The sequence below is a fragment of the Rhinopithecus roxellana genome, chromosome 10, assembly GCF_007565055.1.
Source record: "Rhinopithecus roxellana isolate Shanxi Qingling chromosome 10, ASM756505v1, whole genome shotgun sequence".
Classification (NCBI taxonomy): Eukaryota; Metazoa; Chordata; class Mammalia; order Primates; family Cercopithecidae; genus Rhinopithecus; species Rhinopithecus roxellana.
The window spans coordinates 3,517,972-3,535,077 of NC_044558.1; the positions used below are offsets into that span (position 1 = coordinate 3,517,972).

General features: G+C 44.9%; 1 protein-coding gene across 1 annotated transcript in view; it reads left to right on the forward strand.

Annotated features, from left to right (window-relative positions):
• Window positions 1-17,106, forward strand: part of ANO2 (anoctamin 2) — a 362,906-nt gene that overhangs the window by 194,731 nt on the left and 151,069 nt on the right. The window contains exon 14 of the mRNA XM_030939846.1: window positions 3,957-4,067. Within this exon, the coding sequence (XP_030795706.1) occupies window positions 3,957-4,067 (111 nt within the window). The remainder of the gene's footprint in view (window positions 1-3,956; window positions 4,068-17,106) is intronic.

Below are 17,106 nucleotides of genomic sequence, written 5' to 3' on the forward strand. Positions count from 1 at the left end.
AGCAGAGACGGGGTTTCACCAAGTTAGCCGTGATGGTCTCAATCTCCTGACCTCGTGATGCTGCCCGAAGTTTTTTTCTATTTTAACCAGACACCTCCCAGTATCAGGAATACTTGCGAGTCTAGCTGTCTATAATCTTGAGACATCTTTCTTCCCCGTGGTATCCAATAGGAAGCACTTGCTTCCCAGGGGAAAGGAAGGTGCCAACTGACATACACCAAAGCTTGTGCACCCTCTAGTCCTCCCACCTGGGTGCCTCCAGCAGGTGGGTCACCCCAGGAGGGGTAGAACAAGCAGTAGGGCTTAAGTCCAGCTTGGAAACCAGAGAGAAGCCAGAAGAAGACTGGAGACTGCTTTCTTATGAGGGTGGGGAAGGAAAGCATCTACCAAGCCCAAGAGCCCACCGCCTGGGCCGGTGCAGGTCTGCCTATGGGTGTCCCTGTAGACATCACCACGGGACTTATTGAAGGACTCCTGTGATCCTGTTTGTCCTTGTTGCAGGGAGATTGCCAGACCTCCAGAGTTTTATACTCTGAAATGGGGTCATCTTCGGCTCAGTGGGCCACTCTTACCCATTACCTTCTGTCACACCAGGAATGCCCTGGAACTCTTAGAGTGTGGCCTTATCTGAACACAGATATCCTGCCCACCCATCTCTCTCCCACCCCTCATGTATCACATCAAAGCTTAGATATCCTCAGTGACTTCTTTCTGGTTTCATAGGAAACCAAATCCTCTGCCTACCATTCTAACCTCAGCTCCTCTCCTTCTCCTTAATGCTTAGACCTTCCAGCTACCTAGGCCTTCATTCTGTCTCGAGCTCATTCCAGCCTTTGCCCTGGCTGTTCCTGTTGCACAGACTGCTTTTCCCCCAGACTCTGCAAGGCCTGTCTTTTCTCGGCTTTTGCGTCTCAGTGAAAACATTGCCATCTTCAGATTAGCCTCCTGCAGCTCCCCAATCTGAAGCAGCCATCCTGCTTTATTTCTTCTGTTGTTCTTGTCCTCATCTGCTAGTTTCTCATTTGTGTGCTGGCTTACTCACTGTAACTTGCCTCTACTTGGAGGTAAGTTCCAGGGAAGGAGGGATCTTGTGCCTAGGACTGGCAGGATAGCCTCAGTGCCTGGAAAGAGCTCAGAGTATAGCAGGTGCTTGATGACTCTTGGTTGAAGACATTTGTTGGATGTATCTCTGGACTTACCTCTTTAGATAAGACAAGTGTGATCCTGAGCAGGCTTGGGTTCTTCCTCCCAGCTGGCTCCTGGGGAGACTGACCAAATGGAAATAGTTCACAGCGTCTCAGTGGGAGGGGTGATGATCTGTGAGGACTTGGCATCAGATTACCCATCCAGTGCTGTTGTGTTTAGGGAACATCAGGAATAAGGCTGATCTGTCCATGGCTGGGTGTGTCAAAGCAGCCCTCCCAGGGGCTGGATTCTGCTCTGGCCAGGAGCTCAGTTGTCCACTTTTGAGGGATTCTATAACCTCACCCTACTTGCTTGGCTGCAAACAGGGAGGTCCTTGTCAGGCCTGCTTCAGCTGAGTGCAGCGCAGCCTGTCTCTTCCTTGAGTTTCAGATTCCTGTCTGAGTGCTTAGGAAGCTAGGCTTGCTTTAAAAAGATGAGAGTTATGGCCAGGTGGAGTGCCTCATGCCTGCAATCCCAGCACTTTAGGAGGCTGAGGTGGGCAGATCACCTGAGGTTAGGAGTTCAAGACCAGCTTGGTCAACATGGTGAAACCCTGTCTCTACTAAAAACACAAAAAAATTGGCTGGGCCTGGTGGCATGTGCCTGCAGTCCCAGCTACTCCAGAGGCTGAGGCAGGAGAATCGCTTAAGCCCAGAAGGCGGAGGTTGCAGTGAGCCGAGATCATGCCACAGCAGTCCAGCCTGGGCGACACAGTGAGACTCTATCTCAAAAAAAAGAAAGAAAAAAAAAAAAAAAAAAAGATGAGGCAGCTCTGAACTGAGGCCCAGTGTAGGGGGAGGTGAGCCACAGCCACACCTAGAGAGATTCAAGCAAACTCCTCTGTGTGCTGCCACATCATGCCCTGGAAAGCCAGAGATAATCAGAAACATCCTACCGGTCAGCTGGGGGTGCCTCCCTTAGCCCCTGTGCAGGGTGTGAAAGGGGAGAGGCCCCTCTGGCTTGAAGAGATTTAGAACCCATGTTCTTCTGGAACTCACTGAAAGATACTGCTACAGTTTTTAATTAAAATCTCCCATTGGAATAATGTAGAAGTAAAGCAACCAAATTTCAGAGGCCATGGGGGACAACCTCAAACCATAGTTCTCAAAGTATTCCTGCAGGTTATTAATTGTTACAGGCAAAAGTTGCTCTGTGGGAAATGATGGGCTTAGGAAAATTAAGCAAGTGTCTTGACAGTAGCACTTTTCAGAGTTTTTAATATGCTCATTGTGACTCTCAGAAAGTCGATACATTATAGTGTTTTCCAGTGTTTTAGACCTTGGAGTCCTTTTTTAGCTGAAATTCTCTTGGCACACACATTAGGAAATGCTGTGTTGGAGAATGGATGAAGGTGAGAGACAAACTCTAGTGCACTTTACAAGCATTTAGAGATTCCTGTGTGTTCTGCGTGGTGCCAAGTACTGTGCAAAACAGAATAATACAGAGCAGGTAGCTGATCTTTATATTAGGATAAGAAGACTCTCACAAGCAAAACAGCTAGGAAACAATAAAAGAAAAATACGTAATGAAGAGCTGCAATGTGTGGTATAAGCTATAAAAGTCTAGGAATTCAGAGAGGGAGGAGACCCCACCTGGTAGGTATGTTGCAACAGTTGGAGAAGGCCTCCTGGAAGGGGTGGGACTGACGTCCCCTTGGTGAATGGGTGACGATGGAATGGCACCACCTGCTGTTGTTTTAGTTATGCTTGTTAGTCACTTACGTGGTCTGTCCTCTCCTGCATCGTGGCATGTCTTGGGAAAGCCAGAGAGAGGTCAAGAGCCTGGCTTGTTGACCTTTGGAATCTCTGACATGTGGACAAGGATAAGGACATGTGTGTTCCCTGAATAGCAGAGCCCATTGTGAGCCAGTACCTGAATCCCTGCCCAGGAGTTATGGATAAACGATGCAGGAACATGAAGTCCTCACACCTGTAGATGTTTGTTCTCGAGCTGGAAACCATAAGGAAGGCCCGCCAGTGAGGCCAGGTGTACACAGTTAAATTTTCTTTGAAGTGAGTCATGCATCTTCCTGCCCCGGCATCTGCACTGATTTGACCATGGTCCTCTGGATTAGTTAGGTGCTCTTTCCCATGCCTGGTGACTCACGATTCAGGTTTGTGTTGCTGAATGGCCCAGTGAGGTCTCTTGAGCATTGCTGTACTTGCCAATGAGTTACTCACCGAGGCTGTACAGGAAACAGGTCCAGGCAAGTGAATTTTAAGATTCCCTATGGCCACCCTTGACTTTGATGTTTATTGGTCGCCATTTTAGCTCAGAGAATAATGGAGCAGGGAAGGAGTTTTGTTGTTGCCCTCACTCCCAGCTGTGGGGCACATCTGTTTCTCCAGCTGGGAGCTGGCTTGTGGAAAGTTAGAAGTTTGAGGTCTGACGATAGTTGGTGGGATGACCAGGGATATCCCTCTGCCTCTGGTGAAACGGCTCTGCAAAGTACTGGGCCTCTCTTCGTATCCACCATCCAGTTAACGTTTCCTCTCTCTTTTCTCAACACCGGCGCTATCCCCAGGAACGTGCCCAGGTTTGGTTTTCAGTGTGACAATGAGTGTTGTGTGTCCCTTGTCTCTTCCTCATGTTGTGTTCTTATGTTAGGTTGTGACATCTAGACGCCTTGTGATTGTGTTTGGTGTGGCAGTTCATCTCCAATAGCGTCCAATCCTAAATGCTGATGTTAATGTACGTGTGTCTGGTTATAACCCTCAGGCCAAGGCCATTCTTCCTTTTGTTTACTAACCACTCTCTGCTCTTTGGTTTAGGAACATTCCAGGCCTGAGTATGAAACCAAAGTTCGAGAGAAAATGCTAAAGGAGAGCAACAAGTCGGCTGTCCAGAAACTGCAAACAAATACTACGGAGTCTGGCAACGAGGTACGAGGCTGCCCTCGTTTCTCACGGTCCTCTTTACTTGTTGAGATCCTGTTGTCATTTTGTTCGGCACACCTTAGTGAAGGGAGACTGGGCTTGAGAAGGGGTTGATGTGGGGCAGGATGGGATGAGAACATGACGTCTCACATTGTCCTGCAGCCAGAGATCGTTGGCAATGGGCTTTCACGATGACTTGACCGCTCTTTCCCGGGTGGTGATGTCTGGTCAAAATGGGAGGGCAGGTTGGAGGAGAAGCCGTTCAGGCCTGGTTCCTACTATCATCTAAAGTTTGAATAATAGTAACATTTCATACCCCACCATACCAACCGCCACCATGCCTAGTCCTTATCCAATGCTTGCTCTATGGTAGACACTCTTCTAAGTGTGCTGCATTATCTCACAATAAGTCTGTGAGGCTGGTACTATTGCCATGTAAATGAAGACTCATGAAAAAAGTTACGTCCACAGATTAAGTCATTTGCCAGAGGTCACACAGCCAGTAAATCATTGGTGGATCTGGGATTCCAAGGCAGGTCTATTAGTCTGTGCACCTACCCACTATGACATACAGCCTTCAACTGCAATGGGGAAAATCAAAGGATGAAGCAAGAAATGGCTCTTAGGGCCTGCAGAGGCAAATTCATACCTGTATTTGCTTGAGCTACTCACACAATGTTCCTTACATTTCATTTTATCTCGGTGGGCCTCCAAAAGTGGATATGTGATTTTGACCGTGTCCTCTGAGTCATGTCTCTGAGTTTCATGGTGACATGCAGTCATTAAAACAGAGCTTCAGAATGGTGCTGTGGTTCAGTAAAAATACTCAGAGTATGTATGTTGGGGGGCATGGGGATGCTCTTTGGGATACCTGTCTCTGTGTGCCACCCGTCTTTGAAAGCAGTGGTTGGGTGGGGGGCAGGGAGAGAGACAGAAAGAGTTTATGACTTTCTTAATCTGGTTCTTGAAAAAAAAATCCACTAGATTGAAAATCTGTTGCTTTTAGATGTGTCTTTTCTCCATCTTGGATTTGAATTCAAATTTCATTTCATTTCACGTTCTTTAAGTTGGAACCATTCATGTTAACATGCAAATTTATGCAAGCATCAAAACAGAAGAATGTGGTGTTTTCGAGCCCAAAATACTGGCACTTTTTTTTTTCTTTTAAGAAAACAGAACTTAAACAGAACAGAGAGGGTGGCCCTCTGAGTTATTTTTTTTCCTAGACGACGACCAAGTCCAAGACCACCAATTATTCAGGGAAATAATGAATTCATTCTTAGGAAAGACTAGTCATCACTGCCACCCTCATCAGAAAGCAAGCATTCTGTGTTCTGTCAGCTTCGACAACGCCATGCAAACTTCTTTCTCCACCCCATAGCAGTATACAATGGATAATTTTATGGAAATCACATGTAACTTTTATTGACCACTGACTCATTTAATTTTAATTCCATAGATGGGAATGCCAAGGAGCTGGAATTGCGTACACTGAGGCTGTGGTTCTAATATAAACATTGCTTGGGTATATATGCATGATTGGTCAAATAACTTTCAGGAACCATGAATAATTAAAAAACATCTGAATGCATTATGAATGATGCATATGTTTATGTTTTAGCATTCAACATCTATTTTCATTACACTGTTGAGAATGCAAAGCTCAAAGCAGCTAATGCTTTATGGGCAGTGGGGGGAAAAGACCTTCTCCAATGAGCAGTGTAAGATAAAAATGGCCTAGAATTTGATTGTCAGGATCCTTCTTGTGTTCCCTCCGTTTCTTTAACATTGCAAATGATTCTGTTCTTGCCAAATCCAGCCATAGGTGGGAGATAAAGATGGACACTGCTCTTGTCTGCAGGAAGAGTTGTAGTCAATATCCACTGCATAGCATTGCTGCAGGGGCACCACTGTATGTGGAATATTTAGGAAGGCACCTTCTTCTGAGGAATTAGACAGGGACTCAAGAATCAAATTCTAGCTGGTGGTCTTGGATGTGCTTGTTTCACCCCAGAAGATCACCTTGCTTCTGCTTTCACTGTCACCCTGATGCTGCATATCCCCACCTCTCCTAACTTTCCTTCCTGCTGAATGGTAAAAAGTTACCATTTACTGACGCCCAGAGTTGTGCAGGAATTTGCTTAAGACCACATAGCTAGTTGTGTGGAAGCTGGTAATCAAACCCAGCTCTGCCTGATCCCCAAGACCTATTTGCTTTTCTTTTTTTTTTTTTAATTTTAAAGATACCAAGTCCATTTACTTTTTAAGCATGTTTATTGAGATTTAATTTTATACACTAAAATTCACCCATTTAAAGTGTACAATTCAATGGTTTTTTAGCATATTCACAGATTTGTGCAATTATCTACACAATTTATGTTTAAAACATTTTTATTATCCCAGAAAGAAACCTTGTACCCAATAGTTGTCAAGCCGTGGGTAACAACTCATCTACTTTCTGTCTTTATAGATTTGCCTATTCTGGACTTTCTTGTAAATGGTATTATAGAATATGTGGTCCTCAGCTTCTCTCACTTAGCAACATTTTTGTAAGGATTCATTCATGTTGTAGCATATATCAGTACCTCATTCTTTTTTATTGCCAAATAATATTCCATATTTTGGATTTGATTCATTTTATTTATCGATGCAGTTGATGGACATTTGGGTGGTCTCCATCTTTGGGCTATTATGAATAATGCTGCAATGGATGTTTGTGTACCAACTTTTTTTTTTGTCTCTTGGGTATATACCTAGGAGTAGAATTGCTGGGTCATATGGTAACTCTATGTTTAACATTTTAAAGAACTGCCATGCTATTTTTCCAAAGTGGCTATATTATTTTACATTCCAACCAGCTATTTATGAGGTTTCCAGCATCTCCACATCCTCACCAATGCTTATCATCTGTTTTTTAAATTTTATCCATCCCAGTGGTGTGACGCGGTATTTCACTGTAGTTTTAACTTGCATTTCCCTAATGACTAATGATGTGAACGTCTTTTCATGGGGTTTTTGGTCATTTGCATGTTGTCTTTGGAAAAATATTTATTCAAATCCTTTGCCTCTTGGGTTAATTGGCTTTTGATTATCAGGTTATAAGAGTTATTTATATATTTGGAATATATGAAGTTCTTTATATATTTGGAATACCAATCTTATCAAATAATATGATGTAGAAATAGTTTCTTTAATTCTATAGATTGTCTTTTCACTTTATTGATGATATTATTTGAAGCACAAGTTTTAAATTTTGAAATAGTTCAATTTATCTAATTTTGTCACTTATGCTTTTGTGCTATATCTAAGAAACCGTTGCCTAATCCAATGCCATTAAGAGATTTCTAATTTTTCTTCTAAGAATTTTATAGTTTTAACACTTGCAGTTAGGCCTATGATCCATTTTGAATTCATGTTTGGGTGCGATTGAAGGAAGGGATTCAAATGTATTTTTCTGCATGTGGATATTCAGTTGTCCCAGCACCATGTGTTGAACAGACTGTTTTCTCACTGGATTATCCTGACACCTTATCAGAAGTCAGTTGACCACAAATGTAAGAGTTTATTCCTGGACATCAGTTCGATTCCATTGATCTATATGTCTGTTCTTACGTAGTACCACCCTATCTTGATTGCTGTGACTATATAGTAAGTTTTGAAATTGGGGGTATGCATCCTCCGACTTTGTACTTTTTTTTGAAAATTGTTTTGACAATTCTGGGTGCTTTGCATTTCCATATGAACTCCATGACTAGCTCGTCCATGTCTATAAGAAAGCAAGCTGGGATTTTGGTAGGGATTGAGTTGAATCTACAGACTAATTTTGGAAGAATTGCCATCTTAGCAATAGTAAGTCTTCTATGACTCTGGCATATCTTTCTATTTATGTAGACCTTTTATTTTTTCAACAATGTTTTATAGTTTTTGGTGTACACATCTTATACATATTTTGTTAAATTTATTGGTAATTATTTTTATTTTTTGATGCTATTGAAAATATAGTTGTCTTGATTTTATTTTTGGATTGCTCATTGCCAGTATATAGAAATATAATTGATTTTTCTATATTGATCTTGTATCCCACAACTTTTCTGAACTCATTTATTAGCTCTAATAATTTTTAATGGATTGCTTAGGATTTTCTATTTGTGAGATCATGTCATCTGTGAATAGAAATAATTTTACTTCTTTTTTCCAATCTAGATATATTTTATCCCTGCTGCCTCCACCCATTTCCTCATTGCCCTGATTAGAATGTCCTGTACAATGCTGAATAGAAGTGGTGAGGCCGGGCACGTTGGCTCACACCTGTAATCCCAGCACTTTGGGAGGCTGAGGCGGGTAGATCACGAGGTCAAGAGATCGAGTCCATCCTGGCTAACACGGTGAAACACCGTCTCTACTACAAATGCAAAAAATTAGCCGGATGCGGTGGCGGGCACCTGTAGTCCCAGCTACTCGGGAGGCTGAACCAGTAGAATGGTGTGAACCCGGGAGGCAGAGCTGGCAGTGAGCTAAGACCGCGCCATTACCCTCCAGCCTGGGTGACAGAGTGAGACTGTGTCTCAAAAAAAATAAAAATAAAAAGAAGTGGTGAGAATGGACTTCCTTGCTTTGTTTTTGATCACAGGAGAAAAAAAATTTAGTCTTTGACCATTAAGTGTCATGTTAGCTGTAGGCCATTGCTTCTTTTTTTTTTTTTTTTTTTTTGGTTTGTTTTAAACTCTCTCTAGAAGGTTTCCCTCTAAGGCTATTCTTGCATTGCTATAAATAAAGACTGAGTAATTTATTAAAAACAGAGGTTTAATTGGCTCATGGTTCTGTAGGGTTTAGAAAAGGCATGGTGCTGGTATCTTCTTGGCTTCTAAGGAAGCCTCAGAAAGTTTATAATCATTGTGGAAGGTGAAGAGGGAGCAGGCACGTCACATACTGAAAGCAGGAGTGAGAAAGAGGAGTGAGTTATAGGGGAGGTGGTGCCACACACTTTTAAATGACCAGATCTCACAGAAATTCACTCACCTTTGCAAAGACAGCACCAAGCCATGAGGGATCTACCCCCATGATCCAAATACCTCCCACCAGTCTCCACCTCCAGCACTGAGGATTACAATTCAGCATGAGATTTGGGTGGGAACAAGTACCAAACAGTATCAGCTTCCCTGAGAACAATTCACATCACATGTACATGACGCTGATCTGAAATGAAATATTCTGTACTGTCATGAGATGATAACCGTATATTAGGACCGTGGGGTAGGAGTTATGGTACCATTACCAGGCAGCTGAGCCTTCTGGGCCTCTTCCACCTCAGCTGTCATGCAGGGAGAGTAGATTACACAGCCTCCCCAGTTCTGAGAGTCAGCAGTTTTCTTTGCTGATGTGCAGAGATGATGTTGGTCATCAGTCCATTGGTTTGGGGGATTGGACCATCCCTTATTTATTTATATGGTAGTAACTTGGGTCTTATACCTTCTCTTATTGATTTTCAAGGATGCGGGCATAGGAGGATGTTAACAATGATAAAATTATAAGTAACATTTATGGAGTGCTTATCGTATGTAATGTACAAAGCTTTACAGGTATTATTTCCTTTAAGTCTTAAAACCATTAGAATCCCCAACTCACAGATGAGAAGACTGAGGTCAATGGGCGACATAAGTTGATCAGTGAGAATACATGGTAGAGCCAGAGTCCAGGCCAGGCAGTCTGACTCAAAAGCAATGCTTCTAACCTCTTGCTCCTGTGTCTGCTGAAAGTTTTCCTTCAACAGATCCTCAAACACTCCTAAAAAGTCAGGATTGATTCTTCTTTCCTAAAGACAGAAAGACTGTGGTATTCACTGGAAAGATGGGTGAGAGACAAATTCGCTACCCTACATTAGTGGTTTTGTATAAAGTTTAGTGGGGTGATGCTCTATTTCCACTGAGGACAACAGTGGGGAGAATTAGCTCAGTTTACAGCTAGAGGTTCAAAAGACCGTAGGGAAAATTCGGGAATATAAATATAGGCATAGATTGTGTTTTCAAGAAAGAATACTGAGTCTGGAACTTTCAATAAAAGAATAGCCTGAAATTTTTTTTCCCCTAAATTAGTTTGAATCTTTTCTAGACGGCTCTGTGCTGGACACATTTGGAGGTTTTCTTAAGTTTCCCTGCAGGGCACCATTTCTCTCTGTTCCTACAAGATGGTAAAGCTCTAAGTTGAGTGCAGATGGCAAGGTGCTGGAGCTGGCAGGTTGAGGAGCAGTGCTGGTCTTTGCCTCTCATCCCTATAGCCTTTCACTCAGTGCTTTCTCAGCCCGTGCCTCCTTTGCTTCCAATAAACTTTGTGTTAGTTAGAGTACAGTAAGAAGACAAAACTCATGCTGTGTGGGTCAGCAGAGGGACAATACAAAGAGCTAATTCTAAAGGTGTTAGAAGAAGGGATGTTGAACCAAGCAGGCCAGTGAGGCAATAGAGAGATTAGCATGGCAGGAAGTGGGTACCACCTTAGGGCTACAAGGACAGGAGTGGAGATGGCCTCACCAGAGCCCAGGAGCCAGGACCACCCAGTGGGAGCTGGAATCCCAGAGGAGATGCCATCTGAAGCAGATAGAAAAAGTGAACAAGAAATACCCTGGATTTCCCTCTTCAGCCTCCCAGCCTCCCATCATTACCTCCCATTGGCCAGACCTAATCAAAAGTCAGTTGATGAGTTGTTCCAGGAAATAGAGTTTTTGGGGTCAGTTCCCCACAGCACAGACCAGAGGAAAGGAACAGCGGAGTCTATCTGAGAGCAACCGGCAAAGCGCTGGTGCGAAAGTCCAGGCAGTAAGTCGATGTAACCTTAGAACCCACTAGTCACAAATCATTTGCAAGTGGGGTCCTTGGTTGGAGGCTGGAGAGGCTATTGGGGAAGAGAAATAAAAATTTGACAAGAAGCACAGGAATGTTCACCACTGACATAATAAATAAGTACACCAATGGTCAGTTTTTCAGACCATTCCTGAACTGTTGAGAGTGAGTGAGTGAGCAGGTGTGTGAGAGTGAGTCAGTGGCATGAGCATGTGCGAGATTGTGTTCAGTGTATATGTGTGTGTGGGGGTGTGTGAGAGTGTGCCAGTGGTGTGAGATTGTGTTAGTTTGTGTGTGTGTGAGAGGGAGACAAGGAGAGGGAGCGTGCCTGAGTGATGGTGTCATTGGAGTGACACAGATGGACTCAGATAACAGAGGTTTCAAAGAGGAGCAAAAATGTATTTTTGTGTCAAGATGCAAAGAACATGAACAAGTAGAGTTGGGGGGCTGATGGCAAATGTGGGTTTCATACTCCTGTGAAACATATCACTGAAAGAACTTTAAAACAAAAATCCGATTTAACTGGTCCTGGGAGTTTCTTCATGGAACTTGTCACCCACATATTGATTTAGCCAGTGTGCAGGCCCCAGCACCCCCATCCCTGCCTGTGCCACCTGAGGTGCTTAGTTAATGAATGTTTTATGTTGAGCACTGCAGCTAGAATAGAACAGGAGCCTAGAGGAGACCTTGGATAGAGGGGTGTTAATTTACTGCTCAGCTCATCACCCTGGGGACAATTATTTCAAAAGAAAACTCATCTAAAGTTAAAGCACTGAAACATTTAAGACAGAGGCCTCTGGCAGAAGCAACAAACACACACGTGGAATAAATTATGCATAATTGTAGGGCCTTTGCGGAGGCTGGGACTACAGCAACAGGAAGCTGGGACATTGTTGGAGCATGCGCGTGCGTGGAGCAGGGAGGCCCAGCGAGCAGGGGATGAGGGTCCCTCTCGCTTCACACTCTGGGCCAAGGGAGACATGGTCCAGGCTTTCCACGCAGGCTTCGGGTGGTTTATCAGTTCTTTGAGCAGATGAAGTTCCCTCGTGCCCTCTTTTGAGGCACTAAATGACCAAATAACCATTTGAGGGTCAAAAACATAAAGAATAAAAATAATTATCGCAGCCTCTTCTTAGGGTTTCTCATTGGCAAAGGGAAACACTGAGCCACAGAAAGGGACTCGTTTTACCAGAGATTCTTGTAGCAATAGAGAAGCTGAGATGAGATGTGAGCCTGGTTCTATTTCTGAAATCTGTTTATGGCCTGGTGCTTAAGAGCTCTAAGCATCCTTATTATACGGGCATTTCATAGACCCTGGCTATTAAGGCTGAGTTAGGACACCTGGGACCTTTGTTCTTTCCTGTACGCCTGCATGAGCTGAAGAATAATTGGCAGAAAATGGCCTGGGTTCTGTCCCAAGCTGACGGGAGTTCAGGGAGTCAAGCCCCTGTGCTCTCTCAGACCAGTCCCTGAGCCAGTCTGATAAGGGCTGAGAGGCTACAGGTTGGTTCAGCTCTGCAGTCCTGTGCTTCAGAGGATCTGTGCACACTGCCCTTGGCCTTCTCATATTTGGAAATAAGGACAATGAAACAGGTCACTTCATTTCAGGGGACATGTAACTCCCTGGAACCTGTGTCACAAAAGTGGAATTGTTACTGAAGGCTGCCCCCTGACAATTTTATGTACTATTTTTTAAACTTTTGCTTTAATTTTTTATTTTCGGCAGCGCATCGTTTCCTGCTCTGGCTCCTCTCTCTTTCTTTCTCTACCCACCCCCTGTCCCGCCCCTTCTCTGTAATTTCTCATGGAGCGGCCGCCTTTTTCACCTCTGGTCCCAGTCACACCCCCTACCCCGCCCCGGGGCACCCCAGCCAAGAGAAATGGGTGAGCAAAGGAGCAGAGAAATGGATGTAGCAAGGAAATTTATGGGTAGAGGTGTGGGCAGTCTAGGATGTGGATCTCCTTAGGGGTACTTTAGGATTAAATTTAGAACTGGATCCTGCCTCCCTTCCCCTCATTGGCAGAAACCAGCCACAAGGCTCCACCTAGATGAGCAGAAGGCAGGGAAATAGAGTCTTTGCCTAGCAGCCTCCAAGCAGCAGCTCCAAACTACCAGAGAGACAGCCAGGCTTCACGGCCACCACGTCACACGGCGATGCGAGCAGCCGGACCCTGGGGAGGTGGTAGCAGAGGTAGTTAGAGAACAGCTACTGGTGATTCCGGTCGACTACCACTTCTGGAGAATTGCTGCCGTGGGAGGAGAAAGGAAGAAAGGCTCTTGAAAAAAATGCCGTAAGGAATTTAAGCGCGTGAGCGAGAAGCGCTTATCCACAGTGTACCCACAGTGTGTTGGAGTTTGGGACTGACCCTTTCTGAACAGAACTTGGCACTCTCTCACATGGCAAGGTTGTTTTGTTGTTGTTGTTGTTTATAATTACGCAAGTTATACCTGAAAGCATTTTCAGAAAAATTCTGACAAACATCTCACTGGACCTACCTCTTTTCCTCCCAATGTTGTCTCCTTAGAAGTAGCCAGAGCTAGTGGCTTGGTTTGTACCGTTTCCAGGTCTTTTCTCATGCATTTTTATTCATGTATAAATTCATTTGTGTTCTGGGCTCTGGTTGTGGGTTTATTTACACACGCGCACACACACACACACACACACACACGAAAGTCGTGAACAAATGATTTCATCAGACCATAGTTCCCAATAACGCAAGACACCCCGGGATGCCACAGCAAACTCACAGAACTGATGTGGAATTACTCAACATTTCTTAGGCAAGCCCAGCAACACTTGACATCTGTACGCCACCACACAATGTTACCTCAGCCGTGTCAATGTTCTATAGTACCATGTTTTTTAATGTCATCATGTTTTAGTGAAGCTGACTTTTCTGTGGTTGCAGCCAGTGAGAACTGCACAAAATCGTTGTGGAACAGGAAGCATGAGTGTTGCTGTTCAATCTGATACCAAGATTAGAAAAGTTGGAAGTTGTCTAATAGGTGCACACATCCTGTTAGCTAGTAAATAGGTTTAAGAATGAAATGAATTTTTATTATTTGTTTCAATTTATGTGTGTTTTCCCCAATGGCTATCAATTTGTTAGGACATAAATATTTATTAAGTTATTTGGAGTTAACTACTTAATACATGGAACTGTTAAGTCTTTCTTTCTTTCTTTCTTTTTTTTTTTTTTTTTTTGAGGCGGAGTCTCGCTCTGTCGCCCGGGCTGGAGTACTGTGGCCGGATCTCAGCTTACTGCAAGCTCCGCCTCCCGGGTTCACGCCATTCTCCTGCCTCAGCCTCCCGAGTAGCTGGGACTACAGGCGCCCGCCACCTCGCCCGGCTAGTTTTTTGTATTTTTAGTAGAGACGGGGTTTCACCGTGTTAGCCAGGATGGTCTCGATCTCTTGACCTCGTGATCCGCCCATCTCGGCCTCCCAAAGTGCTGGGATTACAGGCTTGAGCCACCACGCCCAGCCTTTCTTTTCTTTTCTTTTCTTTTCCTTTCCTTCCCTTCCCTTTCCTTTCCCTTTCCCTTTCCCTTTCCCTTTCCCTTTGCTTTTCCCTTTCCCGTTCCTTTTCCCTTTCCCTTTCCTTTTCCCTTTCCCTTTCCTTTCCCCTCCCTTCCCCTCCCCTCCCCTCCCCTTCCCCTTCCCTTCCCTTCCCTTCCCTTCCCTCCCCTCCCCTCCCCTCCCCTCCCCTCCCCTCCCCTCCCCTCCCCTCTCCCCGCCCCGCCCCGCCCTGCCTTGCCCTGCCTTGCCTTGCCTTTCTTTCCACAGAGTCTCACTCTGTCGCCCAGGCTGGAGTGCAGTGGCGCTATCTCAGCTCACTGCAAGCTCCGCCTCCCAGGTTCACGCCATTCTCCTGCCTCAGCCTCCCGAGTAGCTGGGACTACAGGCGCCCGCCACCAGGCCCAGCTATTTTTTTGTATTTTTTAGTAGAGACGGGGTTTCACTATGTTAGCCAGGATGGTCTCAATCTCCTGACCTCGTGATCCACCCGCCTTGGCCTCCCAAAGTGCTGGGATTACAGGCGTGAGCCACCGCGCCTAGCTGGAACTGTTAAGTACTTCTTTTAGCCTAGGAGCATTGCATAAGACTTGCTGGACCTTAAGGGTACTGTGAACCAAGAAAGTTTGGAAACAGCTGCATAACGAACTTCCTAGGTTGGGCTCAGTGGCTCATGCCTGTAAGCCCATCACTTTGGGAGGCTGAGATGGGTGGACTGCTTGAGCTCAGGAGTTTGAGCCCAGCCTGGGCAACATAGTAAGACCCTGTCTCTACAAATAATAAGAAAAATTAGGTATGCATGGTGGCATGGGCCAGTAGTTCCAGCTACTTGGGAGCCTGAGGCAAGAGGATGGCTTGAGCCCAGGAGTTAGAGGCTGCAGTAAGCTGTGATTGTGCCACGATACTGAAACCTGGGTGACAAAGCAAGTCTCTGTCTCTTAAAAAAAACAAAAAACCAAAACAACTTTTATGTTCAACAGAGATTTAAGAGTAAAGCAGACAGCCAAGAGCAGAAGGCTTAAAAAGATAAATAGTGAGTTTTAAAGTTGCAGGAATTTGTTTGGGGATGGCAACATCCTGTGGAAACTGTGGGCTGGGAAAGTACCAGGTGGGCTGGCTTCCTCCACACTTGCTCTTTGGGCCTCCCACGAACTTCTCTCTTGGGCCTTACAGTGCATCTGCCCCAGTGTGTATATTCTGTCTCTCTCTCTCTCATTGCCGTCTCTCTGCATGTTTGTGCACGCGTGTGTATGTGAGTGTGCTGCATGTTTGTGCACGCGTGTGTATGTGAGTGTGCTGCATGTTTGTGCACGTGTGCATGTGAGTGTGCTGCATGTTTGTGCACGCGTGTGTGAGTGTGCTGCAGGTTTGTGCACGTGTGTGCATGTGAGTGTGCTGCATGTTTGTGCACGTGTGTGTGAGTGTGCTGCATGTTTGTGCACGCGTGTGTATGTGAGTGTGCATGGTAGGAGGGTACTGAGGGTTTCTCATCATGGGCATCCTTGTAAATCCTTGGGATTTAAAAATAAACCTGACAACTTCCAATCCAGGGGACGTTACTTTACTTACAATCTTCAGCGTGGTTCGGGCTTCGTGGAGAAGGATGCCAGAGATGCGTAGGATGTGTCCGTAAACATCTCCCTGCATGGAGCATGTGACTTTTGCATCCCAAGTAGACTCCTCGGGTGGCCCAGGCCATCAGATGGGGGGCTCTGGCCCACTTCAACTGAGAGTCGATTCTTAGCATCAGGAGTTCTGGCTAAAATAAGACCTTCTCCTCTGCTCACTGTATACATTTCTACTGGCCAGGGTCTAAATTAAGAAGTTACAAATAAGGAGAGCCCTGAGGCCTGGATTATGGAAGCCAAGCTAGAGAGAAACAGGGCAGCCTGTGAAATGAGAGTGCAGTGGGGGAGGAGAAGCAGTGGATCCAGCCTTGGAGCTCAGGCTGGGCAGATTCAGGATGGTATTCCCAGACCCTCATGGCTTCTGGGAAAACACAAGGCCCAAATATGTGCAATGATTGGGAATGTTGGAATAGCGTAGTTGCTAGGAGAGGCCAGCACATACCATTGGGATGTGTGATGTTAGGCACAATTGACTTGCAGTTCGGACTTTTCTTTTTTTGGTTTAAATGATTTTTCCATATATGGCTAGAAGCACGTAAATTAAATTTGTCTTTTGCTGTCTGGGCCAAGGTCGTTATTTCACTTCCTTAGAATTCACTGGAAACACACACATGCCCTTCAGGTTCCCTCACTCTTTCTCTCTTAATGTGCCAGAAACTCAAAAGTGCTGCTTTAAAAAATTCCTCCAGGGTCAAAATGTGTTCTGGCTCCCTGCAATTCTTTTGACATGATGGTCAAAAGGAGCTTTCAAAGAAAACGGATGGGATTGCCCTTTTGTGGACGGGGAAACAGAGGCTTTGAGACTATGCGCTTTTGACAATCATTGCCCAGCTAGAGGTTGCAGAAACCGTCTTCTCCATCCACCACCACAGCCTGCTCAGCCATGCTCTAGCTGGTGAGAAGGGGCTTACTGCCCAGATCATCTGCAGTCCTGTCACTGAAAGGACCCCACATTCTTTCCAAGTATTACTTTAAATTTCGTAAAGAATAAACAACTAGCATGAAAAGGAAAAAAAAAAAAAAAAAGACAGTGTGCTTACTTTAGATTCTCCCAGATGCAGACCCTG